Source organism: Leptinotarsa decemlineata, unplaced genomic scaffold, assembly GCF_025532065.1.
Source record: "Leptinotarsa decemlineata unplaced genomic scaffold, Ldec_3_MD MMD2_tig00078346_RagTag_RagTag, whole genome shotgun sequence".
Lineage (NCBI taxonomy): Eukaryota > Metazoa > Arthropoda > Insecta > Coleoptera > Chrysomelidae > Leptinotarsa > Leptinotarsa decemlineata.
Window position 1 is genome coordinate 1,729,929 of NW_027412724.1, and position 25,974 is coordinate 1,755,902.

The window sequence follows — 25,974 nt, forward strand, 5'->3', positions numbered from 1 at the left end:
CACCACTTTTAGGTGGGTTGCATTCCTTCATAAATATTAGGATCATCTAGTAACACATTTATTAATCAATTCAATAGCATCAAAAATATAATTTCAATCACTTCTTTCAATTTTTTTTCCTCAATCGCTCTGTACCTCATAATGTTTGCAACTGAACTGTTTATAGTAATAGAAGTATTTCAAAATATGTACATAAGTACACTAATGAGAGTTAATAGCTCGAAACCGGTCTGTAGGCAATCTACTCGAATAATTTCAGCATGATCCTGCTGCTGGATGAACAAAAAACATCAGCGAGATTAACCTCGAGGAGGTATCCTGCATAAATGTATGGCGGATATAATTCAATATCCAGCGTGGTGTTAGCTGGAGAAGTAGTTGTTTTTCAGCAGGCATTTACCAAAACCTACGGTGTAGATAATTGGGAGATATGAATACTTCGAGATTTTATTTCCAAATATTTATTTTCTAGTACGTATGTATCTGTCCTCGATACAGTCTTCAGGCACGGTTTGATCTCTGTTATACGTACACGATTAATTTAAAGATTTAAATAGTTTATTTTATTCCATAGATGGTTATTGTAGACTAGCTATTGTTATTATATGATAGCATATTATATTTTTTGAATTATTGTTGGTCAGCAGTTTATGTTCACAGAAGCACTTAAAAATTCTTCTAGTTGATGAGAGCTACAGCGATTCATCCATGTTAATTCTGCTGTACTTCAATTGTCAAATAAAAATCAGTATCATCAATAAAAAAAGGTACTATAAACAACTTTTGTTTTCTAATTCAATTACATCGAGTCATTAAACCGAGTCATTCTTAAATAGTCAGAGAATTTTAATATAGCTGTTTCCAATGGATCCAGCCTATAAAATGTGACCTGATGGATGTCGTGCACTAAAAATATTGGTCACGAATGATTGATTTCAATAATATTGAATATTAGATACTGGAGTTTTATCCCAACAGTAAACCGTTATTTTTAACATCTCGACACGTGTTGTTTCGATCACCAAGTGATCATCTTCAAGAGGAAGAGATTAAACTCCAATAATATGCATTACTAAACCAAAGGTTCCAAACAGTGCATCACAAGTCAATAACATTGATAAAAAATCAGATCAATGTCAATTTTCTCTGGAAAAGTTGACAATTGTTTTTCAACAACAAACTGGTTCAGCGTGGATTAAATTTATATCAGCTGACACAGTGTCACATTGAACTATTTGCAGAAAACTTGACTGTTATTTACTAAATCAAGTTCATTATTTGAAAAATGAACCCTTACATTTTCCTATATTCTAAGAGATTTCCTATTTGAGAAAAATGTAAACATTAGAACTTCTACTGGGATCATTGAGAATCATATTTTCAACCATAATACCATCAATTGACCAAACATTGATATTATTAATTCCGGTAAGGAATCCCATATTTATATTGTTTCCTGAAATCTACTCTAGGAGTGATTTTTTTGCAGGTTACACCATAGTTGTGAAAATAGTTTACATAAATGCAACTCCGGCTATAGTTAAAATGGCTGCGAACTTTTGCAGAACCCTGTATAGCAAAATAGAGGAAATGTATTCATCGCATGTTTTTGCACTCACGTCGAGATTTACTTTCACAAGTTTACTGACCGCCTGAACGGGTTCTGACTTTTGCCGATAAGTCACTCTTCTTCACTACCACAAAAGGTAAACTGATGAGAATCTGAATAAATAGGTATATCTTCGGGTACGGTGATAGTAAACTGTTCTGTGTTATATAGCGGCACCACTTTTCGAAAACAACTTTGGATTGGCTTAATTATTGTTTGAAGTTCAAAAAATATTTTTTCGAAAAAAAACATTTGATTTGAGAAAAAAAATACAGTTATGTACTAAAACATTCTACTCCGTTTCACGAGTTGAAATTCTCGTAAAATAGCTATAGAACAAAGGATCCAGAATAACCTGCATAAACATAATTTAAGACTTCTATAAAACTGGCGAACAAAAAACCAGTGCTGGGCAACCCTTGAGACGAAAAAAAGTATGGGATCTATGGAATGAGCTGTAGAGATTCGGATAAAAACACTTAGATAATTAGAAAGGAAATGAAAAATCACATTATATTTTTACCAAAGGTAAGAGGTTGTAAAGAATTAGGTACTCAATTTACAGAAATCCCCAAAAATGTGTTTACTTCCTGACAACTGAATATTAAAAGCTCATCATAACAATAGATTTTAGAAACCAAACTGACCTGGTTTACAAAGGCACTCTTGTCCATAAACAGAGTAGACACTGAAGAGCACTGCCGTGACGTATGTATCAAACTTAGAATGATGATATTTTCATGTATTTACCTACATTTTCCAAACTGTCTGTGAAATACACGAAAATAAAAGAAACAATTTTTTTACCTCTGATATTCAGGCCCATTGTATTGGATCTGCTTATCAAATAGCGTTGCCGCGATTACGTTTAACAAAATCCAAAATGTTTCAAACTATACCACAAGTTGACTTCAGAGATGCGTTCAGTGAATAATAATAAATTCAAAAGAGCTATTAGAGATATTCTTTTAGACCATTGTTTTTATTATATTGATGAATTTTTAACCATTAATAATCTATTGATTAATAATATATTTGTGAACATATTTTAATGTGTATGTTGTATATTGTAATGTCCATTTAAATCTAAAATTTATGAAAAGTTTCTTATCAATTTATGTGTGACATGCTATGAACTTATTGTAAAACAGCCAAATAGATCTATATCATCTGTTGGAGATACCAGAGTTCTCATTTCGTGATGAGAGATTTTCAACGAGACACTTTTTGTCAAAACTTTCTATTTCGGTTCCTCAGAAAAAAACTCATGAACTTGGTGGGGAATGAGAGGAATATCTTCGAAAACAAAAGTTCACGAATTCATTCCAGTTAATTTAGGGTAAAATGAATATCATTTCAGTAGCAATCATAACCTGCGAAATAATAGTTTTTGTCTTCAATTTAAAATCTTTTTTGTTTTTAATTTTTTTTTCTATTTTTATCATTAATTATCTTCATTACATTTTCATTATATTTTTATCCATATGGTTTGCATTTTATTTACATTTCCCATTTTGTTCAATCCAATCATTTATTTCATTTAAAAATAATTCTTATTCACGAATTAGTTTAGAAATATTCTAAAAATGCATACTCATTGTTTTTTTTTCTCATTAACCTATATTGTTTCATTTCCTTCAACTTGATTCTGGTATTTTCAATATGTCATTCATTTTCATATTATTTTTATTTTTAAGACAATGATAGTCAGAACCTAACATGAAATGCGCGAGGTAATCACACACTTTTATTTTATTAGAAATAGAAGGTACTCTAGTCGGAAGAGTAATATATGTATCCAGCTCTTTTAAAATATTCTGAAATAACTGTTTTGATAATCGGAATATTTCGATGAATTGCTTATCGTTGAGTAGGTGTTTCCAGAGGATCCATCTTGGTTTTGCATACAAAATTTCAGGATGAGTTATTGACGAGATTATTTGTAATTGAATATAAAACTTCTCAATTTGTTCTTCTTTGGTGTCTCTGATAAAGCTCCTGGTTGGTTTGTGTCTGGCTTTCTGCGATAACTGGGGAACTTCATCTTGATTTTTCCAACAAAATCAATGTAATGATCTCAACCAAAAACGAACATTCTGAGTAAGTGCAGATGATTCAGAAAGTTTGCTGAGTCACTTAGTAAAATTACAAAATTTAACAAAGTTTCAAACATCGAAAATAATCGCAAAACAGATTAGATATTTGACATAATATAAACCGAAGAGTAGAAACGACAATCCCTTTTTTTCATGTAGTAAAAGTCAAGACAAACACTCATATTCGGAGTAAAGAATCTTGGTTAAATTTTCTTTGTCTATCTATGGTATGACATTTGACATTGCGACATTGGCAACTTTCAATTTATTTGTGGTTTTCAATTTTTCACATATTTTAATGAACTGAAGGGTTTTTAATTTTTATAACTTATTTATAATTGTTAAAAATAGATCATTTCAAATATCATGGAACAAAACTTTGCGGATTGTTGTATAATTTGTTTGGAAAAGAAAACGGACACCATAAATTTGGTAGAGAATTTTGAAAAATTGAATGAACTCTCTTTGTTATGCCATTGTGAGGTGAGTAATAAATGAAATAATGGATATAAAACGAATTCAATGCATTATTTCATTTCAGTTTATCAATTATACAGAATACTCGCAACTTATCTGCACTATATGCAATGGCAAATTAACTTTTTCATACAATTTTGTGCAACAGGTTTTCAAAAGTCTCCAGATTCTCAACAGCAAAGTGAAGGTAAATATATATAGATTATATGATAAAAAATATATCAACTTTTCGGATGATTATACATTTTTTATCATTGATGATTGGTGTCAGATTCTTCAGGTGATCATCAATGATAAAGGAATATGTACCTATAATCTTTCCAAATCACCTCGAAATATCCGAAAAGTTGATATATTTTTTTATCATTTGCATACTAACAGCGGTGTGTCATCATTTTTTAAGGCATTCTGCTGAGGAAAGAGAAACAAAATTAAAGTAAAAAAGTTGAGTTGAAAAGGCCAGAGGTATTAAAAACCCATGTCATTGGAACTGACTTATTGGTCAATGAAACTCCTACTTCCCAATTCTAATGCTCAATAATAAAAAATATAGTGATATGGCTGCTGGTTAACTCATTGTTATATGATGTAATTCTTCAAGACTACTAAAATTTTCATCTCCAGTTCCATCTGAGAATTATTAATTAGTTCGATCTGAGAATTATCAATTTAGCATTTACAATATTTTAAATGAATTCTGTATGTTTCCTTGACTAATCTTTATCTACAATTTGAACTGAGATTCGTTAATTTAGTGATAGTTTATATTCTTTGTTAGATAGGTGTATTTGAAAGTAATCAATGTTTTTTTGTGTTTGTTCTGATTTGTCATTTACTAGTCTGTTTTGGGTTAGATGGAAGAACAGATGGCAGTCTGCACCTTCTGACGCTGGTTGCCATACTGAATCTTGCCCATTTACTTTTTTTAGTTCACATGTATGAATATAACTGACAATTAATGAAAGACCTTTAGACCTTTAGATTTTTATTGGAAAATGCAGGCACGTGATTTTTAATTGTACCGAATGTTGGCCAGTGAGAATTCTAACGAAATAAAACTTATGAATGGATAATTGAAGATTGGTGTGAGTCCATTTCCAAGTCAAATTTCTATGGGTTACAGTGGGATATTGATTCTAAAATATTGACGTCACTGACTCATTTAAATTTTTTTGTGGAATAAAATATGTAAAAGACATTCAGAAAATATTTTTCTTTCGTGTGATTTGATGTTTAAATGAAAGTAGTTGTTTCGAGAGTTTCCTTTCAGTTTGTGTTTGAAAGCTACTATTTGCACGATTTACACATCTATACAGAGAGTTTATTTTAAAAATTAATAGCTTGTTTTTTTTCTTTCTTTGGAAGAATGAAACATTTTTTATATAAAGATGGAGAAGCCAAAATCTTCCTTTCCAGAGACTTTTGCATTTATCAGGTTTTTCCTAGTGCTAATAATCTTTAGGAATTATGTCAAACAAATTCTTAAACTGTAGACATTTGTAGTTAATACTTGAAGCTTGTAAGATAATACTTGTATTAGATTCTGTCACAAGAAAATAATTGGTTTATTTTTGGTTATATGTACTTTTTCTGGATAAGCATGTTGATGTTTCAAATCTAACAGAATATTGCAGTTCAAACAAACAGTAGACATAACTTGTTATTCACATTCTTTCTGTAGAATGAAAGAAATGAATCTATTACTGATGAAGCAACCAGTATTCAAGATGACGTCCCTAAGTGTTCAGATGAAGATCCTCTTCATGCTGCCCTAGAGACTGCCAATGTGACAAGAAAGTTAAGAGCTGATTCAATCAAATTAGTACCACTTGATGAAGCGAACAAAGTCATAGAGGAATTCAAAATAATAATGAATGCAAGTAAAGATTGTGTATGTTGTGATTTTTCTGGAACAAGTAGAAGATCTCTCTCTGCACATATGCTCAGTACTCATAGGTAATACAAATATAATATAATGGTGTTTGTCTTTTTTTACTTTAATTTCAGGGAGAAAAGAAATATTTGGTGTCGTGATTGCAATGGTATATTTGAAAATATTGCTGAACACAAAAAAATACACGATAGCAAACATAGTTGCCCTTTTTGTGGAAATAAAAAAAATTCATCACGATTTGTGGAGCATATTCTATCGCATACAGGTAGAGGAGTCATGCTTATTGTAGAATAAATAAGGCCAAACTAAATTCTGTTGAAAAATATTTTATTTATAAACAAGTAACCTCTGATGGTAATAAAATGGACTACAATTCAAAAGTTACAAAAGGTATACTGATGTTTTATCCCTCACTGCTCCAGAAATCTAGCTAAAATAGTTATATTGAGTTCTACTATCTTTACTATTATTTGATATCTAACTAAAAATTCATCCAATATATGGATCTCCCATCATTTAGAGTCGAAACATTTAAAAACTTTTCAATCCAATCATAATGATAATCGCTCCTTATGAAACGAATTCTAAAGGCACATACTCTGAAAATTTGTTTTGAACTCTCTCTGATTGATATAATAATAATAATAAAAATATATGTCTTCATTGTTTACAACTGTTGAGGTTCAACAGTTGATGAAAAGTATGGAATAAATTGATGGATGTAGCCGTTACTGCTGTATAAATTTGAAAATGTCTGTATAGGAAAACTGCAGTAACGTTAGTTACAAATAAAAGTGGTAAAAAACATAGAAAGTTTCGTTTCTCTTTTCTTCATTATGAAAAGTATAGACACAAATATGGATAAGTGGGAAACAAAAGGCGAAGTTCAATTTTTACAACGATAAATCGTTATTAATTTCTCCTCCACTTAACCTCAAAAAGTCGCTGTTATAACAGACAAATATTAGCCAATTTTTGAACTTCCTTAATGGTTTACACAGCAAAATTAAATTCACTGTAGAAATAGAACAAAACAATGAACTTAACTTCTTGGGTTTTCAATTTAATATCTATCGAAAGAATACATTCACAGATTGTACGACCCCCTTCGACTCTTTCAGTCCAACTTCACATAAATTAGCAGCTTTTAGGTCCATGATACACAGAGCATTCACAATCCCTTTACCTGAAGAGAATTTTCAGAATGAATTGAAAGTCATCAAACAAATAGTGGTCAATAATAATCAGGTACCTGTGTCCTTAATTGAAAAGATTATTACAGTACTTGTGATATACTGTTTGGAACCTTTGGTGTAGTAATGAATATTACTGGAGTTTTTTTCCCAATACCAAATCGTTATTTTTATGTAAAAATAACGATTTGGTGTTGGGAAAAAAACTCCAGTAATATTCAAGATTATTACAGGTAAAACCCATAAAACTATTATGGGAGAACTGTACCCACACATCAAAGAACAGAAAATAGGTTTAACAAAGCTGTGTTTTCAGAAATGGGGAACTTATCACAGTTTATCGAGTAGTTTGAAATTTTTTCATTGATGGATAGTTTAGTATATACGAAGTCAATTCGAATGTCATAAAAACTAAATAGTTACTGAACTAGATACGGCTGAGTGAGAGGTAAGAAATTGATAGGAGTTCTAATCATAATGTTTTTTGTGGGAGATGTTATATGCTATTAACTAATAAATTCATCAGATCCGTACATTAGTCTTTTATTTAGCTGTTCAGATTGTTTTCGTATAGCTATAAATACACAATTTTGAAGAAACACTGTAGGAACTTCATCAGGACCAAAGGAAAAATTAGATGAAAAATCTTGAATTCTGTCAATAATATTCACAACCCTGATAGACATAATCGCAACATCAAGATAATTTGTATATTGGCAAGTAGAAATATCATTCAAGTCACTTGAATTTTTCGATTCATGAAGCATGTTATTTGATAAATTAGTTCCGAATTAACTCGAGGGATTTACTTTCTTCGGTGAAATGTGACAATGTTATTATAAATAATTCCTTCAAAAATTTCAATCGCTTCATCTACATCATTCAGAGTTAAATAGCCATTCAGCATTCCTACCATTATAATTTTTAGTTGTTTTGGATGCAATGATTGCACGCCATTTCAATTATTTTTCAAACTTTCTTCACTTACAACTTTTTTAATGATGAATAGATCTTGATGACGTGAATCCAATGCTGTGATTTTTGTCATAAAAAAATAATAAAAGTTGACCTTGAAAACAAAGTGTTCTATTAGACTTTTGGAATGTCAACCTAATCAAAAAAATCCAATCGATTGAAATATGTTTTATAAGGGTGCTTCCATTTAAATGGTCATACTGTATACAAGTATATTATGAGGCAATTGGAAAAACATTGATGTAATAGATCCATGTCCTAATTCAAAAACCAATTATTTTTTTTAGGTAAATTTGAATGTAAAATCTGTGAAAAAAAGTTCAATTCAGAATCATGGCTGAGAAAACATATACTTATACATTCTGAAGACAGACCACACCGGTGTCCAAACTGTTCAAAAGGATTCATACAGACAAGTTCACTGAAGTATCACCTCACGACTCATGGAAACTATGGTTGTCGAGTTTGTAAAAAACATTTCAAAACAGAAGGTGAAAATGAATCACATGAGTGTGTTATCTCAGATAGAAATGACATGGATACAAAATTTGAGAGTATAATAATAAAGTGTGAAATATTGCCAAATTCTGAAAATGACAAACGTGACAAATTTATTGTGGTTGAAGACTATGAACCTCCTGTTGCTGTGAAGAAACCACCTGATATAAATTATTCTCTACCCAAAGAGTTTGAGTGTCAAATATGCCAAAAAAAATTCATGTGAGTTATCAGAATTTTGTTTTAAAAAATTATCCCAGTGATAAAAGAAGAGTTGAATATAGAATATAAACCAAGGAATCCAATAAAAAATGTTTTGCTTTCAAAGAAATGGAACAAAAATATGCAGTGAAGCATATATGCCATTAAGAATCCATACAAAGGTACCTACTAATTTGCAAAATGTAATTCCCTAAATTTTCCAGGACTGCTTCTCAATCAGTTTCGATTGATGCACCATTTGCCTGATCCTGACAGCATTGGTGGTAGAGAATATTTCCAGTTATAGGTTTGATTTTTCATTGTGTAATAATAATAATATTTATTGATCCTCAGAAACACAACTTTTATAAATATGTCAACCTAGATTATCTGAAATATTCAAAACATCATTTCATAAGTTGAAAGCTTAAAATAGAATAGGCACAATAACACACACATTGAAATTTTGACTCATTCAACTATTAAAAACACCTGACAGGCATTTAATTTGAACATATCTTGATCCTTTAAAGGATTTCAAAAAATTCATTGACATTGTGAATAAGCTTTGTAGTCAAAATATGTTTTATATTTCTGTAGAATTTTTCGCATGGTAACTATCAGCAATGAAGTGGCAGTGAATTTCCTAATTCCGAAATTTTCTTCAATCTATTCGATTCCTTTACATCTGTGAGATTGCAAGTATATTTGAGTTTTCTTTAATAATCAGTATATTTTCAAATATAATAGTTGAATATAAAATCATAATTTTTAGAACTTTGAGTAACAGTTTGCAAGTTACTACAGATTCACTTTATTGCTCTCATGGCAGATATGTCTAAATGAGTTTTTGACGCTCAAGAATTTATATTTGAGAATTGAATGAAAAAGATAATGAGGCCTTACTCAGTCTATTTCACATGTTATGTTATCAATATGATGTATTCAGTTTAATTTGAATCCATATTAACACCCAAAAAGCTGACAAATGATTGTTCATTTATATTTGACTTCTATGGTTGATATTTATACCCAACTCGTTGGGTATAAATATGATATGATTTTGGACTTCCTAAAACAACTAACTCTTTGAAAATCGGGATTATAATAAGGGGTACCAAAACTGTATGTAAAAAATAATTTTATATGACAATTTGAAAACCACTCTAAACTGCATTGTTACTAATAACTTGGTTTTGGCATTGCTTTCCCATCAAAAATATTCACTGAACAGATATTTATACCCAATTCTCACTTCATTGGAGAATACTGAAAATGTTCCTTTGGTGACAATGTAGTGTCATGATACAAAAGTCAAATTGTTATTCTCCGTAATGGTTTAAAATATAATTTAGTGACATTTGAACATATAAGAACACATTCTCAAAGCAAAAAAAATCTCTGATGGAAGTCATACAGATTCTATTTCATAATATACATTTAAGGTCAATTCATCGAGATATTTCACTTTTTTGCTAGGTGAGATGTTCAAAACGCTTTTTCTAAACACATTATAACCATATAAAAAAAATCAATTAATAGTTAACCTTAAAACAGGGTCTTACACAGGGTGGTAAATACCTGTTCCCCAGGACATTGGTAAAAACCCGAAAATGTAGATTTCAGATTTTTGGGTAACCTAAAAACTTAGAAGAATTATTGGATGGAGGTCTTGGTTTGAAACAGATGCATAACAGCGTAAAATATAATCTTTCAGTGACTACCCCCCCTCAGCTGGCCTTAATTGTGCTTAGACATATCTTAACACCTGTTTTTCACCTTAACCCTTAACCTGTCTACTTTTTATATTAAATTTTAAACAAGATTATAATGAGTAATGACAGTAACTCTTGCTATTCTTGATGGAAAATTATTTGAATATTTCAAAAACCAAACCATTACATTGAATTTCTTTTCAGTAATGGTTATCGATTTCGTCTTCATGTTAGAAAACATAAAGGGGCATTACCTTATAAATGTACAAGCTGCCATAAAAATTTTTCGGATCGAACTGAATTTAACAATCATAAAAGAGTTCATACCAAGGAAAAGCCATTCAAATGTAGCATCTGTGAAAAAGTAAGTTCGAAAACTAGTATTTTTAATCAATCGATTTTTTTATGAGAATTCCTAAAACGCTTCGAGAGCAGTTTCTGTACGAAAGTACAGACACCGCTGTAGATATATTCATTTTGAAAAACCGTCTCAGATACTGCTACCTCACCGCGAATATAGGGGAGGGTAGCTCAGAGGAGAGTGATCAGGCTACAAGGAAAATTTCCTGTTATTAAGGAAGGAAGCAGTTATCCTCAGTAATTAAACTAATATAATTAACATAAACAGCTTATCAGTGATGGGGATTGATTAATCAAGCACTCAATGTAGCAAATTAACTTTCAGGGTTGAAGACTCTATACATATGATTCAGACACAAGATCTTACTAGGTGGGTCTGAGATGTCTCACTGTCCTTCTTCTCAGCAGTGGGAATGATGGTTCCTGGGTAGATTTCAATGGTACTGTATGACCCTGTGTACTGTCTATGATGTCCTAAATATCCCTTGTGCACTGGGTGCAACTAATAAGCGACTGACATGCGAAAAGGTGAAACGGGGAGTGTACGTTCCCAAATACTAGACAGGGGGTTGAAGAAGTAGGCCTGAGTTAAAAAGATATTGAAATTTGTGGTTTGAAATGGATCAGGAAAACACATAAACATAATTATTTCTTGTTATAGGTCACCTAAAGGCCACTTTGATACATTTTTTGAATACCTCATAATGGTTATGGAAACTGTATGTGAGAACAGGAGTTGCGTATTTTTGTGTGGTGACTTCAATATAAATTCTGTGACGACATATCAGTCTCTAAAATTTACTCATCTTTTAGAATCATATGGGTTACTCCCAACCAATCACACTCCCGCACGTGTCACTTACACCTGTGAAAATTTACTAGATCAAATATATACAAATATTGAATACTGTGAGGGTAAGGTTGATATTAATACTGAATCAGACCATGATAATTTTCTACTTACAGTACCTTCAGATAATGAACCTTCTGTTAATACAACAATTTATGCTAGGGAAACGAGTGAGGTAAATATTAATAATTTTGTAACCTTATTAAAGAAGGAAAACTGGGAAGAGGTTTACTTGGTAAACAATACTGATTCAAAATTTAACGCCTTTCTTGACACATTGATTTACAACTTTGAAGCCACGTGTCCCATTAAAAACAAAAAAATTTAAAAAGAACCATTGGAAATGAATGGGTAACAAATGAAATAAAAAAATCATCTAAAGATTTAAAACAATTACATTACCTAAGAAAACAATTTCCAACACTTGATCTTGAGTATAAATTTGCCAAAAAACAACATAAAAACCTCTTGTTAAGTACGAAAAGTCAATTTTACATCAATAAAATTCAAAATTCATCAAACAAAAGTAAGTCTACTTGGCAGATTATAAATGAGCTCAATGGAAAAAAAACCCAAAAACACGTCGCAATAAAATTACATAATGAAATTATTGAAGAACCATCAATTTTATCAAATATATTTAATGATTATTTTGTAAACATACCAAAGGAAACAATAGGAAATATACAACACCTAAATCATCGAATTAAATATCCACAAAATAATTTTCACACAGAGTATGTTTGTTCAATATGTTTCTGAGATAGATGTTCTCAATGTTATAAAATATAAAATTAAAAATAAGCCCTCTTGTGGTCATGATGGAATTTCAGCTGTAATATTAAAAAAAATGCAGAATACATAGTTAAACCTCTAACTCACGTGATTAATAAGTCTCTTGAGGACGGGATATTCCCAACAAAATTGAAAACTTCATTAGTGTCTCCTATTTTAAAGAAAGGTAATCCATCTGACATATCTAATTATAGACCAATCACTATTCAATCAGTAATATCAAAAGTAATTGAATATGTGGTTCTAAATCAACTGGTATCGTTTTTAGAGAGGAACAAAGTTATTATGGATAATCATCATGGTTTTCGTAGCCAATACTCTACTACAACAGCAATTATCTCCTTCTATGAGAAAGTATTAAAAACTACTGAGAAGGGTGAAAATCCAACAGGAATATTTTGTGATTTAAGTCGAGCTTTTGATTGTGTTCAACACGAAACTCTGCTTGATAAGTTATATAAATTTGGTATAAGAGGTAAAATTCATGACTGGTTTAGCTCGTATCTGAAAGGACGGAAACAAATTGTAAAAATCTCTCATTGTGGTAAAACATCTCGGTCATCTCATCAAAGAAATGACATTGGGGTACCTCAAGGCTCCATTCTGGGGCCAATACTATTCGTCTTATATATTAATGAGCTACCTCTGATCTTAACTGATGCATTCACTACATTGTATGCAGATGACTCAACGCTACTTTTTACAGGAGAAAACTCTGAAATTCTGAAAACAAAAATTAACACCACAATGCTCAACTTTTCAGTCTGGTCTTCTGATATGTCTATTCTTTTTAATACAAACAAAACATACTCATCAAAACAAAAACGTACCGCCATTAAATATCAACATTAATAACACATGCATTTATAGTACTGATAGTGTTAAATTTCTTGGAATTTTTTGGACGAAGACTTATCATTTCGAACTCACTGTCTACAGCTTTCTAAGACACTGAACTCAAAATGTTACCAAATCAGAAATCTTAGATATACATTGAATTTGAATCATCTCCGTTCATTCTATTTTGCAGAAGTTCAATCAAGAATTAACTATGATATTGCAGTCTGGGGTGGATCAGCATATGCACAAAATGTTTTTCTGGCTCAAAAGCGCATTATTAGATGTATTGCTAGAGTCTCATTTAACCATAGTTGTCGTGACCTTTTCAAAAACATGAGGATTTTAACAGTTAGTGGTATTTTCATTTTAGAACTTTTGAATATACACACAAAGCTCGTGACGACAATATACGTGTAGATGAACTACACAATTATGATTGTGAAAGGCAAATATTGCGTTCCCTTCAGACTCTTAAATATCAGCTTAAATTCACCTACTGTACTTGGCTTAAGACTCTATAATCGACTTCCACAAAGATATAGATCCTTTTCAAACCAGAAATTTCTTATTGAAGTGAAAAAGATACTAATTGATCTGTGTCCCTACTCCCTAGAAGATTATTATGAATCAATTTTTTAAAGAACAACCTGTAAACATGTATTATTTCACTATCCTATGTTAATTGTATTTTGTCTGCAATCCTTATTATGCATGTACATAATTTATTTTATTTTATCATTTTACTCACTGTACTTTGTTGTATGTCTATATGTTTTTTGACTTGTCCTATAGCTGTATTTGCTCGAATGGATAAATAAAGAATTGAATTGAAAAAAAAATGGATGGCCTGTATAAGGGCTTCGATATGTATTTCAACGATATACCTTAATGGAAAACCAACAAATCCACCAAATGATATTATGTAGTCGACAATATTTGACTACAGAATATTAGTTTTCCCAACAATTGTTGAGGAAAATTTGCAATTTGCCATTCAAAAGCACATGCTTTCATAACCTAGCGAAAAATAAAATAAAAAACACAATAAGTGTGGATAGATAATGAATCTAGAAGATGATCTAGACATCAAGTTGGTGACACATCGTCAACTTCCAGGGATTTCAGGTGTGATTTGTCCTTGGAACTAAATAATTCTATTTGTACAATGATGACTCTTCTAAATCATGATAGATCCCCTTCGACAGATATTAGCTCCAAATCATTAATGACATCAAGTATGAAGTCACACCTTCCAATGTTAAAAATGAGCTTTGAATAGAGAATGGTACCATATTGTAATATAAATATATTATTAACTTGAATAATTTTCATTTTATTCTTCAACCATTCGTAACAGTAGTTTATTGCACGTTTTCATTCATTTGGTTCATCAAAAAAAGAGAGTTCTTAAAAAGTGTAGTTAGAGGTGTGTTAAGTTAATCCTCGAGGCGGTATAGGCACATGTGTTTTGTCACCAACTTCTGGGTGGAATCAAGCTGGCTAACTCAGTCGAACATTTTCTGTGAAAGTATCTATAATAAAGAGACAAGTCCGCACGATGATTCTTTTCTGGATAGAATTCAGCAATCTCTGGGTATAATTGGGCTCCTTATATGTGAGAAATGCTACATTTGAATTTTCAAGAAAACTCAACACACTTTTGTCAGAGATTGTCATTCATGGATGCTTCTATTCACGATTTCAAAAACTGACTCTTCTGTTCCAGATGTTTTCACAAAAATCTACTTTAACTACTCATATGAAACGTCATACTGGACGACCCGAAGTTTGTGAAATTTGTGGAAAGAGGTTTTGCAGAAAAACAGAGTTGAAGATGCATTTAAGCAAACATAAGGGTAATAAACACTTAGTCTAGTTTTTGAAAAATATTTTTCAGTCTGTACCCACACAAATTTAAATGACTTATATGTTACTAGCAGACCCAGCCACGCATTGCTGTGGCTAAGGTTTTCGTTATATTACATTGTAGTACACTATTTAAGAGGAACGGTAGGAGAACATCAGTGAAGGGGACCACCATGCTTTTTTGGATAGATGCCATTTGTAAAAAAAATATGGCGACCTCAATGACAGATTTTCTACTACCGTAACCCCTTAGTACAATGAAATTATTATTTACGAAGGAAGACGGAAACGTTAAAGCTGGTATAAAAATCCACTGGATTGGAATTTGAAGGGGAAGGACTTTGAACACGATTGATTAAAATTTATGTACAGTTGATATTGAGCAAAAATCATTACAAAAGAATTAATTTTGAAATTTATTATTATTTTCATTCAATTTTTTAACAAATGAGTATATTACAAAGTTATTAGTAAATAACATGTGACACTTAAACTTATGGATGAGTTGGGTAGGGCAGCTAGTCCTAAATCTTTAACAATAATATTTATTATTTTGAATTATACTTTTAATTTCAATCTGATTTAGCACTAATCGGTGCACAATGTTTTTAGTTAACCTGTCTTTAGTTAACACAAATAGATTCAACGGTTCCGCTACACGTGAACATGCAACATATAGTTGCCCATGAGAAAAACATGGATTTTCCAAATCTAAACCACAAATAGACATTGTTTGGCCTTGAGACTTATTTATAGACGAATTGGAAACTGTAGCCTTCTGAAGGGTATGAGAGAATCTGACGGTATCGGAATACGTGGCAACAGGACCACTTTTACTTTTAACTTCCCAGTTAAAATGGTTGCTTCAAGAATATTTCCCGTATGATATTTCCATGTTTCAAACCAACTCATATAAAGTATGTGAAAAAAAATCTCCAGTTGTTGAAGAGTATTTAACAGATTATGTATAATGCAACAGTTAATGAATTCAACAAGAAAGTTCATTTCAAAAGGGAAATAAATGTTTTTATTACTATTATTGTTATCAACAAAACTCCATTACAGAATCTGATGTAACAGATATAATGATAGGTGCCTTAATTTTCAATAACCTTATTCCAGATTGAGTAAATCCTATAAAAAATTATTCACTGACTCTGCTCGACATGTTTTAATCAACCAGAGAGAGAGATAGAGATAGCAAATAACTTTTGAGGGAAATGACATCTAGAATAATTATGCGAAGAAAACGCACCTGATATCATTCTTTTTATACAAGTTATCATTATCATATTGCATTATATTTATTTCTAAAAAAGAATCTTAGTAATTACTATAATAAAATAAACGATTTTCTTTTATGCAGAATAAACACAACAAGCAAAGATCATGTGGGTGTAACTTGTTAGATGATATGATTTTGAATGATGAGGGTTTTCTGGACAAACTTCGGTGCTATGGCTTGTTGGATCATTTTTGTGTATGGCTCTTCAACTTCCTGAAAGAACGTTTCCTGCAAGTGGCAGTCGATGGATACCTCTCGAATACCTCACCATCATCGCTGGTGTTCTCCAGGGATCCATATTGTCTACAACCCTCTTTTTATTGTATATCAATGACTTATTGAAAAAAAGGAAGAACCCAATATATTGCTTTGCTGACGACAGCACACTTGTCTCATCATTTCAGGACATCGGCTGCGAATGCACATCTTCACCGGCAGCAGGAGGTTGCATATCTCATTCAGGAAAGTAACCAGGTTCAAATCAATGCAACGAAAACCCAGGTATCGGTTTTCTCCAAAAAGATAAATGTCTCCAAACCGGATATAATAATGTCAGGACAGACAATTCCGCTTTCTGCTTTGATAAGTTTGTTGGAGGTTAAAATGGAACACTGTTGTGAACCATAAAACCGTACACACCTCAGCAACTTTTTATGCTTTATAAAGCTCAGATCAGTCCTTCTTTGAAGTATTGTTCTTATGTATGGAGCTCCGCCCCTAAGCATACCCTGAAGCTGCTGGATTTCATCCAGAAAAGAGCCATCCACCTGATTGGAGACACAAATATCACTTGCAACCTTGATAGTCTGGAACATCGAAGAAATGTTGGAGAAATGTCTCTCTTTTATAGATACTTTGACGGGAAGTGTTCAAGTGACTTGGCACATTTGATTCCACAAAAAGCGGTATATATCAGAAATACGCGACGAACTGTTGCTGCTCATCGTTTTGAAGTTCAACTCAGTACACCTCGAACTTCACTGTTTAAAAACTCTTTCATTTGAAGAACTTCGTTTATGTGAAATAAACTTCCTGAGAACGTCTTTCCAAATGGATTTAATCTCCAGCGATTCAATTCCAATGTGAATCGCTACTTTCGCACAGGAACCGACCTTGGAGCACCTTAAGGATTTTCCTGTAATGCTTGTGTTTTGTCCTTGAAAAAAAAACGTCCTTGTACAAATTTTCCTCAGAACATGCTCAACAAAAGGTCTCATTACGTATGCTCTTAAGTGCCACTATCACATAAACGTTCTCATTCAACTGATTTACTGACTTAACACCACTCAAAATCACCAATTACTTCCGAGTTCTGGCTGGCTATGAGATTTTTGGTAAATCATATTCTAAACATGTTTTCCAAAGTTCCAGTCAATTTAACGGGACGCCCTTATGAGAAGTATGATAATTTTCAGAGATCAGTGGAAGTTCGTCATAAGTGACTTCTCATTCATTATTGGACGAAATTGGAATTGAAAGATTCATTCGTAACCACGTTAAATAGTTTAAGTTAAAAAATCTCTTGATTTATGGTCTTGTTAAGTATGAAGTAGAATAATTTTCTCATTTCAGGAGAAAAACCATTTCTCTGTATGAAATGTGGCAAAGTCTTTGCCCAGATCAGTCATTTAACTGAACATATGCTGGGACATGGAGAAGAGAGACCCCATAAATGTTCCTTTTGTGAGAAGGCATTTAAAAAGAACAGTGTATTGAAATCACATCTTCGGCTACATATGGGTAGGTTTTAATTTATTTGTAATAAGTTCAAAATGTATTAAATGGATTATTTAATCTGTTTATCAAGTGTTATTCAATCAATGAATTGACTGATGTTGCCATTACTACGAGGTAGGAGATCATCATGAAAAATGAGAAACATTTTATTGTATTAGTTTGAAAATGTCCACATGCAGTAACGATAGAAACTTTCGTTTGGCATTTTTCATGTTATTCAATCATCATTCTTCAAATATGAGCATTTAATTGAGCATGTGTAATTTTTTTTTGCCTTTATTTATTTGCCAATCATTTCATACCAAGAGTTAGAACTGTGACATTTTTCACAACTCGTGTTTCACCAATCAAGTTGTTCCTATACCCAATACAGCTCACACAAATCATTATGGAACAGAGCAAAATGTTATTGAGAAAAGTTATGCCTACATACCAAAACATGGCACCCCAAGTCATTTTTAAAATTTTTTCAAAGATTTCCCAATTTGTAATTTTTTTTATAATCACCCTCAGCACCTCCATAAAGTAATCACAACTAAATCGGTTGAGCATAACTTTGGTCAAATTCAAGAATATTTGTGAAATCAACTTGGATTTTTAAGTCTTCAGGAAATCACAAACTTCATGTTTGTTGCAGTGATACCCAGCTCAACTTCACAAACCATATTTTTATATAACAAGGTAAAACATCATTAATGATAATTTGCACATTCAAAATCGTTCATTTGATGTGAACAGAAATGTTTATGAAGAAGATGTACAAATTAATCAACTTGTCATCATGTAAATTAAGCTTCACCTTTTATCTTCATATAATAAATGAACTGTACCTGATTAATTTGCTTTAAATGTATTAGAAGATAATAATGACGATATTATTATTATTACAAGAAAATCCTATTTGAACTATTGCGGATACCAATGGCACAAAACATTATGACAGTTTGGTAAACATTAACTTCTCATTCTTGGATAATTATTGTTTGATTATTGAGTTTGATTTCAAATGCCTCCTCCAAGACACTTAACGTTAGCCGAGAAGGCAGATTTTTTTTTAATATGTGGAGATAACTATAAACTAATGCGTGAAGCAGCAGATATATTCAATTAAAGTCATTCAGACAAACAACTGCACTATTCCACTGTAAGCAGAATATTAAATAATTTCAAACAGACTGGGTGTTTTGACTATAAATATAAAAATGAACATACCAAAACTGTAAGTACTAAGGAAAATCAATTAGAAATACTACAGGTAGTTGTTAAACCCTAGAAGATACGCACAAGAAATTTCTAGTTATACGGGTGTAAAACAAAGGTCTGTTAAGATTCTCGAAAAAATAAATATGCCTCTAAGCCTATGTTCATTTACATGTTTCAAGAACAAGACTATAACTTATGGTATGACTTCTGCATGTGGATTAAGAAGAAATAGAAGATCAACATGATTTCCATAAACACATTCTTTTTGGAGACGAAATCCTAGAAGTATCACAAAAAAATTTCAGTTATACGGGTATAAAACAAAGCTGTTAAGATTCTAAAATAATTACAATCTAAGTTAATTGCACAAATATGAATGAATTTGAACAAAGTTATGCTCAACTGATTCTGTTATGATTAACTTATGAAAGTGTTTAGAGTGATAATAAAAAAATTACTAACTGGGAAAAAAATAACGCAAAAATTTAAAAACTAAAAACTTTCTTAGGAGTCCATATTTTCACATTTAGACATAACTTTCAACTGTAAACAACTTTTCTCAATAACATTTTAGAGTATAACAGTGGAAATATTACTATTAATTTGTACTTCAGATTCATTTATTGTATGACTCAAAGTAATAAATAGTGGGAGTTCACGCCGTTACATAAAAATAGACAATATTGAGGAATTTTTATAGTTGATCTACTGATGGTGGAACACATGCTGAGAATTGTTGCATTTCTGGTATGGAAGCAGTTCTGTTATTGAATCGAATCACACTTAATTTTTTTATTGGTTGATAAATTTGAAGTTTTTGAAATAAATCTGTTTATTTTTCAGATCAAAAACCATTCAAATGTGAATATTGTTCCTACTCTTGCTATACTGCATACAGGCTTCAGCAACACACAGCTAAGTTACATGATAGATTACAAATAAAAAATAACTCGCAAGAAGTAGAAAAAGTATCAGATACTGCAGAAAAAATTAAAATTATGTCAAATAAAATACAATTGCTAATTTAATAATATATTGTTAAAAAATGTTTCACTTGTTTTTGTTTTTCAACCTTTCCAAAAGAGGAATATATGTATCACAAAAACTATCACAAGTGTCCTCATTTTCACTCATTTGTGATTGATGTACCATTTTTTCATCTACAGATTGTGGAATTATATTTTCATTAACGTATGATAATGTGGTTACTTTATGATTTTCCAAATACTCATTTTCATCGTAACAATATTCATCTGTACTTTCTCCGCTATCATCTGCTTCATTAAAAGTTTTTTCAAACATGTCATTTTCCACAGGATTTGTTATGAAAAAACTTGAAGAATTGCAATTATCATTGTTGAAATTATCAACATCAAGTTGTAGTTTGAATTTATTTAAATTTTCAATAATGTAATCCGGTTTTCGTGAAATAATACTTTCGACTATATCAGAAAGATCAATATCATTATCTTCATCTGAAAAACGTGACAAATTAATATCTTCCTTGCATTTCTTTGGAGTAGATGTAAAACACTGATTTTCATCACTAACAAACTCGGTCTTTTCTTGATCTTTCTGTTTGTGACTGTTCAAAACTGCTGTTTTCAAGAAATTATCTAATGGTCCATTTTTTTTCTGTGCGAAATGTACTACCATATCCCTTACAGCATTTTCCTTCTTCTCAACTTCATTTCGCACTTTTTTGTTATTTGAAGTTTTTCTTATTTTTGGAGGAATTAAATCGGATAAGGAAGTATTCTTCATCAACTCTCCAATTTCATCAACATTACTTTCTTTCTTTTTTCTCTTAGTATTTTTCTTTGATTTTGTTTTTCTATCATTGAACTCTTCAACTAACTTTGGGTAGGCTTTATCTACTAAAACCTGGGGTTCGATAGTTGACCAAAGTTTTTCTATGTCTACATTATTCTCTTGTATCATTTGATCTGGTATCAGCCCTTTGAAATAACCTGCTTCATCTGTCCAAATAATTTCATAACTTGGAATACCTGAAAAACGTTCTTATGTGAACAAGGTTTTTCCAAGACAAGCTCAGTAAAAGGGAAATATAGGCGAGTCAAAATAGTACCAACAAATGATAATTTTTTTTCCTAACTGTGTTAAAGTTGTCAGATTATGGTCAAACTCGGAGACTTAAAGAGAGAAGTTGAAATTGATATTATCTGAAACAAACTTTGGCAAAGATGATATTTTCAATGGGCATAAATTAACTTTGGGAAATTTCGATAAAATCAAGTTTATTTTCCATGGCTAAAAACTCTTCTGCCAGTCTAAAAATCTTTGCCAAAAAGAATAGAATAATAAACAACTATAAATATTCCAAATACTGGTAGTAATAGCGGATAGTTATTGCTCATGAAGTAGGAGCAATAACACTTTCAACACATGGTCATCTGTAGGTGAAAATGAAAATGTAGCTCTCAAAACAAACCTTTTGGATTTCTAATTTTCTTAATGCATTTCGGATATAAAATTCCTTTATGGTTTTTCTCTTTGATTAAATCCGGGTGTAAACATTGCCACCTCGTCAAGATGGGTAGAATTTTCTCAAATCCATATATTTCATCCCATTGTAAAAATTTTGTAGTGAAATTCTAAAAAATTTAAAATATAGCATTCATCTAGATATTTTTAATTTCAACTTACCACAAAACTAACCAGATTAGGCTGTTTCCATTTTAAATTAAGGCTAGACATGTTATCTTTTTTTACTAGAAATTCATTTATCAAACGTTCATCTGGAAAATTGGGATCTTCTAATGCTTTCTTTCTTATATTCAGTTCGTTTTTGATGTTCATTCTTTCTTCTCTGAACTTAAAGGGATCGCAACCAGTTGTTGTGCCACAGAAAGTGCAACCTTTCAATAAACGTCACCAAACTATATAAATTTCATGTTTTTATTTCGTGTCAGCGGTACTGAAAATAGTTACCTTTCTTATTGTGAGACTGTAACTTTCCATTATGACCACAAGATGTGCAAATATTTTTATCAGATACCAAATTTTCAAATTTTTTATACAGTTCAATATCTTTTCTCCAAGATCGCAGTCTTTCCAAAATTTCTTCATCTGATATTTTATCAAATAATTTGAGTACTGATTCTTTTCCAATACCTTGCACCCCTTCAGTGTAGTCACTACCACATAATAATGCCATTGCTATTATTTTATTTCTACCGAAATCTAAAAAAGGAAGATCAAGGGAAACATTGATATTACTGAGAAATGCATCAAAATATATTTCTCTTTTGCAGTTTTACCAATAAAACAAAGCACAAAAATATTTCTCCTACATAACAATAACACTACACTTTGCTGTATTGCTTCAGGGCGATGTACTGATCTGTTAAAATCTTTTTTCCGTTAACCAGATTAGTACATAGTATTTTTCAAATAAGAATATAATGAAACCACAGTATAAAAATGAAAGATTCATGATTCAACACCAGACAGCGCTGTTTATACCTACCATAGATTTCATTACGCATCCATTGTTGAACTCGATTGTAACCTGGGTAAGAAAAGGCATTTCCCCTTATGAAGAGGCCATATATGGAATCAACAGAAGACTCAATTTGTGGAGCTTAATGATATACTAGGCTTCCAAAAAATGGTCTGTTGCTAAGCCACCTCCAAATGATATTTGCGCTTTGTCTTCCTTTGCGGCTTAACTTGTCATATGACAAATAGAACCAGCAATGCAATTGTGGTTCTACACCGAACCATAATTGCATTGCTGGACTTGACTGTCTTTAAAGGACAAGTAAAGTAAGAGAATTTGTAGAAAAAAATAGAGGACAAATTTCATTTGGAGATTGATGTTAAAGCTTGTCTTTTCAACAGAATCTTTGGTTCGCGAATTTGTAATCAAAATATAACAATTGTATGGAAAATAAAGTGATTGATGACAACATTCTGAAACAAAGATTTGATTTTAGAAAGTACACCGAAGTCAAAAAACTGATGCAATAAAAATTCTGCTGCATTTAAAGCTTATTAACTTTCAAGATAGGAGTCCCATTTGCATTGATTTTTTTATTTCATAGAATAATTCTTTTCGGTTAGGACATAACTTGGAGTACCGTTTGATATAAGCAGTGTGGCTTGTTTTTCAAATAATAATATAGCTATTTTGCTATTTTCAAAACGCCTCACATGTATTTTTCTAGTACTCTAGTGTAAATAATGTTTTGATCATCCTGTTGAGAAAATTCATAAAATTTGGTTCCTGAATTATATATCTAATTAAAAAAAATAAGCATTTTGATATCAGCATGGCTAGAAAACCAAATCAAAAGGAGAACAAAATAACATCATATATAAATGTTATGGCAATTAATACTGGTATTGTTTCCCTGCCCTGGTTGAATATCGATTCTTTTCAGCATGCTCAGAATAGGATTTGCAATTGTTTCATGAAAAAGATATTCAATTCTCCAACAAGAGAATTGTGAAATAACTTGACGACACCTAATTCACGCAAAAATCATAATTACTTCATAACTGTCATTAACTATTTCATAATTTCAATTCTTTTAACACTCGAACACAACCATTCAAGTGAACTTTTACCTAATAGGCTCTATATTTTGAGTCAACTGAGATAAATACATGATTCAGAAACCAAACTGTAAAAGGAAGTTTACTTAAATCTTTACAAAATCAATTTTTTTCAATTTCTAATCGAGTACTGAAAATATCCACAAAGAATTATTTTATATAATAAAAAAATGAATACAATCAGGCTTATACTCTACAAGATATGAAGCTCTAATAGATATGAAGCTCTAATAGATAGGAAAATTTATCTTGCCCCAGTTTATTGGCAATAAATGTATTAAATATTACTGGAGTTTTATCCCAACACCAAACTGTTATTTTCAACACCTCGACTTGGCAGTTCAATCTTCCTCTTGAAGATGATCACTTAGAGATCGATACACATGTAGAGGTGTTAAAATAATAGTTTGGTGTTGGTATAAAACTCCAATAATATTCATATTAGTACACCAAAGGTTCCAAACAGTGTATCACAAGTATATTATAAGTATTAGTACATAACCAGTTGGATATTTTCTTACAAGATACTTTAAAAATGAATACTTGGATAAGTATTAATCATAGCAAGAAAAAGTATTAATGATACTATTCTTTATGAATCAATTTTTGAAACGGTTTGATATAAAGCAATACCTGTTATATTATCTATGGAAGCGGGTTGTTTCCTAGCAGCATATGCCCGCTGCTAATATATCAAGATTAATATTTCAAAATTAATCAAAAAATGTTTCTTATTACTTACTCATACTCTCAAAAGCTCTAGTTATATCATAAATATCAACAGCACCTCCACTAGCTGCATGAGCTCCTTGAGATGCAATAGAAAAATTTCGATACACTACTTTTGCCCCATATGCAAAACAATCCGAATCCTGAGAAATACACCCATCAACAAGCTGGAAATATTGAATATATGAAACAACAATATAATTTTTCTGTAAAATATACAACATACCCCTTCATCATTCAGATAAGCACATAAACTTTCAGCTTCTCCACAACCAGTTACACAGACCAGGCCCATATAGGATAACATTTCCTCACATCTTTTAAGTACAAAATGAAATCTAGATCTATCTTTGCCAGTTTTAACCCCATCAGTCTTAGGTTTAGCACCTTTGAACTGAATTGCATTTCTAGCAGTTATTGTATCATATTTTAACTCGGGAGCCTTACCCTCCAAAACAAATACTGGATTAACATCCATTAACAAGAGATAACAAGTTCGGAAATATAAATTCCTACAAAAGAAACAAATATTCGCTGAATATTTTTTTAACATTTCATCAAACCTCAAATACATTCGTGGTTGGACTTGATAATCTGCAATATTTTGAGCTTCACAAATCCAACATGATAAATCAACGGCTACTGTTTTTCCCTGAAGTTCGTACAAAGGTTTTCTTTCACAAAAAGGTGTTAATAAAGTCCACAAATGTTTGATACCCATGTTTGTTTGTTTACGTTTACTATTTGAATTTTAAATTTAGTGATGAGGGAATCGAATACAGAAAATTGATTAATTCGTTTTATTCGATTCATTCGTTTAAATTGAAACGATTCGATTTTAAGTTTTCGATGCTGTGCTTGTGCCACAGTTACCATCACAGAATACTGATTGTTCTGTAGTCTGTGGTTACCATATAGGGGGAAGTTGCGATCATCAAAAAGCAAAATGTCAAATAATTTTCCATTGACATTTGTGGCTGCATATGGGGGCACTGCCATGTGATTAGTCGAATTAATTGTCTAGTGTACTGAACTGTAAAAAATAAATAAGTGGTTAATATGAGCCCTGG

At 31.3% G+C, this 25,974-nt stretch overlaps 2 protein-coding genes across 4 annotated transcripts; one reads left to right on the plus strand and one right to left on the minus strand.

Moving 5' to 3' along the window:
• Nucleotides 1-2,092: 2,092 nt before the first annotated feature.
• On the plus strand, nucleotides 2,093-20,702 carry LOC111502353 (uncharacterized). 2 transcript variants are annotated; one of them, XM_023156421.2, is made up of 10 exons: nucleotides 2,093-2,137; nucleotides 4,057-4,188; nucleotides 4,247-4,369; nucleotides 5,864-6,138; nucleotides 6,190-6,341; nucleotides 8,532-8,964; nucleotides 10,863-11,022; nucleotides 15,230-15,359; nucleotides 18,227-18,394; nucleotides 20,438-20,702. In XM_023156421.2, the coding sequence occupies exons 1-10, from the start codon at nucleotides 2,108-2,110 to the stop codon at nucleotides 20,620-20,622; spliced, it is 1,788 nt and encodes a 595-aa protein (XP_023012189.2). In that variant the 5' UTR covers nucleotides 2,093-2,107; the 3' UTR covers nucleotides 20,623-20,702. The 2 variants fall into 2 exon arrangements, with proteins under 2 accessions (XP_023012189.2, XP_074041934.1); XM_074185833.1 differs by lacking the exons at nucleotides 18,227-18,394; nucleotides 20,438-20,702 and adding an exon at nucleotides 16,736-18,211.
• On the minus strand, nucleotides 20,611-25,765 carry Gen (XPG-like endonuclease). Of its 2 annotated transcripts, none has more exons than XM_023156418.2 (7): nucleotides 25,477-25,765; nucleotides 25,131-25,416; nucleotides 24,918-25,071; nucleotides 22,547-22,798; nucleotides 22,262-22,473; nucleotides 22,047-22,209; nucleotides 20,611-21,603 (listed from the first exon to the last, which is right to left on the minus strand). In XM_023156418.2, the coding sequence occupies exons 1-7, from the start codon at nucleotides 25,623-25,625 to the stop codon at nucleotides 20,645-20,647; spliced, it is 2,175 nt and encodes a 724-aa protein (XP_023012186.2). In that variant the 5' UTR covers nucleotides 25,626-25,765; the 3' UTR covers nucleotides 20,611-20,644. The 2 variants fall into 2 exon arrangements, with proteins under 2 accessions (XP_023012186.2, XP_023012185.2); XM_023156417.2 differs by having other exon boundaries at nucleotides 25,468-25,764.
• Nucleotides 25,766-25,974: the final 209 nt, after the last annotated feature.

What these genes read in the sequence shown, in the direction of transcription:
- Gen (XM_023156417.2), bottom strand. Translation starts at nt 25,625, where the DNA reads ATGGGTATCAAACATTTGTGGACTTTATTAACACCTTTTTGTGAAAGA. An exon ending in ACAGTCTCACAATAAGAAAG is followed by an intron (nt 22,474 to 22,546) that starts GTAACTATTTTC and finishes GTTTATTGAAAG; the next exon opens with GTTGCACTTTCTGTGGCACA. An exon ending in GAAAATTAGAAATCCAAAAG is followed by an intron (nt 21,604 to 22,046) that starts GTTTGTTTTGAG and finishes AACGTTTTTCAG; the next exon opens with GTATTCCAAGTTATGAAATT.
- LOC111502353 (XM_023156421.2), top strand. Translation starts at nt 2,108, where the DNA reads ATGAAAAATCACATTATATTTTTACCAAAG. An exon ending in ACATTATATTTTTACCAAAG is followed by an intron (nt 2,138 to 4,056) that starts GTAAGAGGTTGT and finishes TGTTAAAAATAG; the next exon opens with ATCATTTCAAATATCATGGA. An exon ending in GCATTTAAGCAAACATAAGG is followed by an intron (nt 15,360 to 18,226) that starts GTAATAAACACT and finishes TTCTCATTTCAG; the next exon opens with GAGAAAAACCATTTCTCTGT.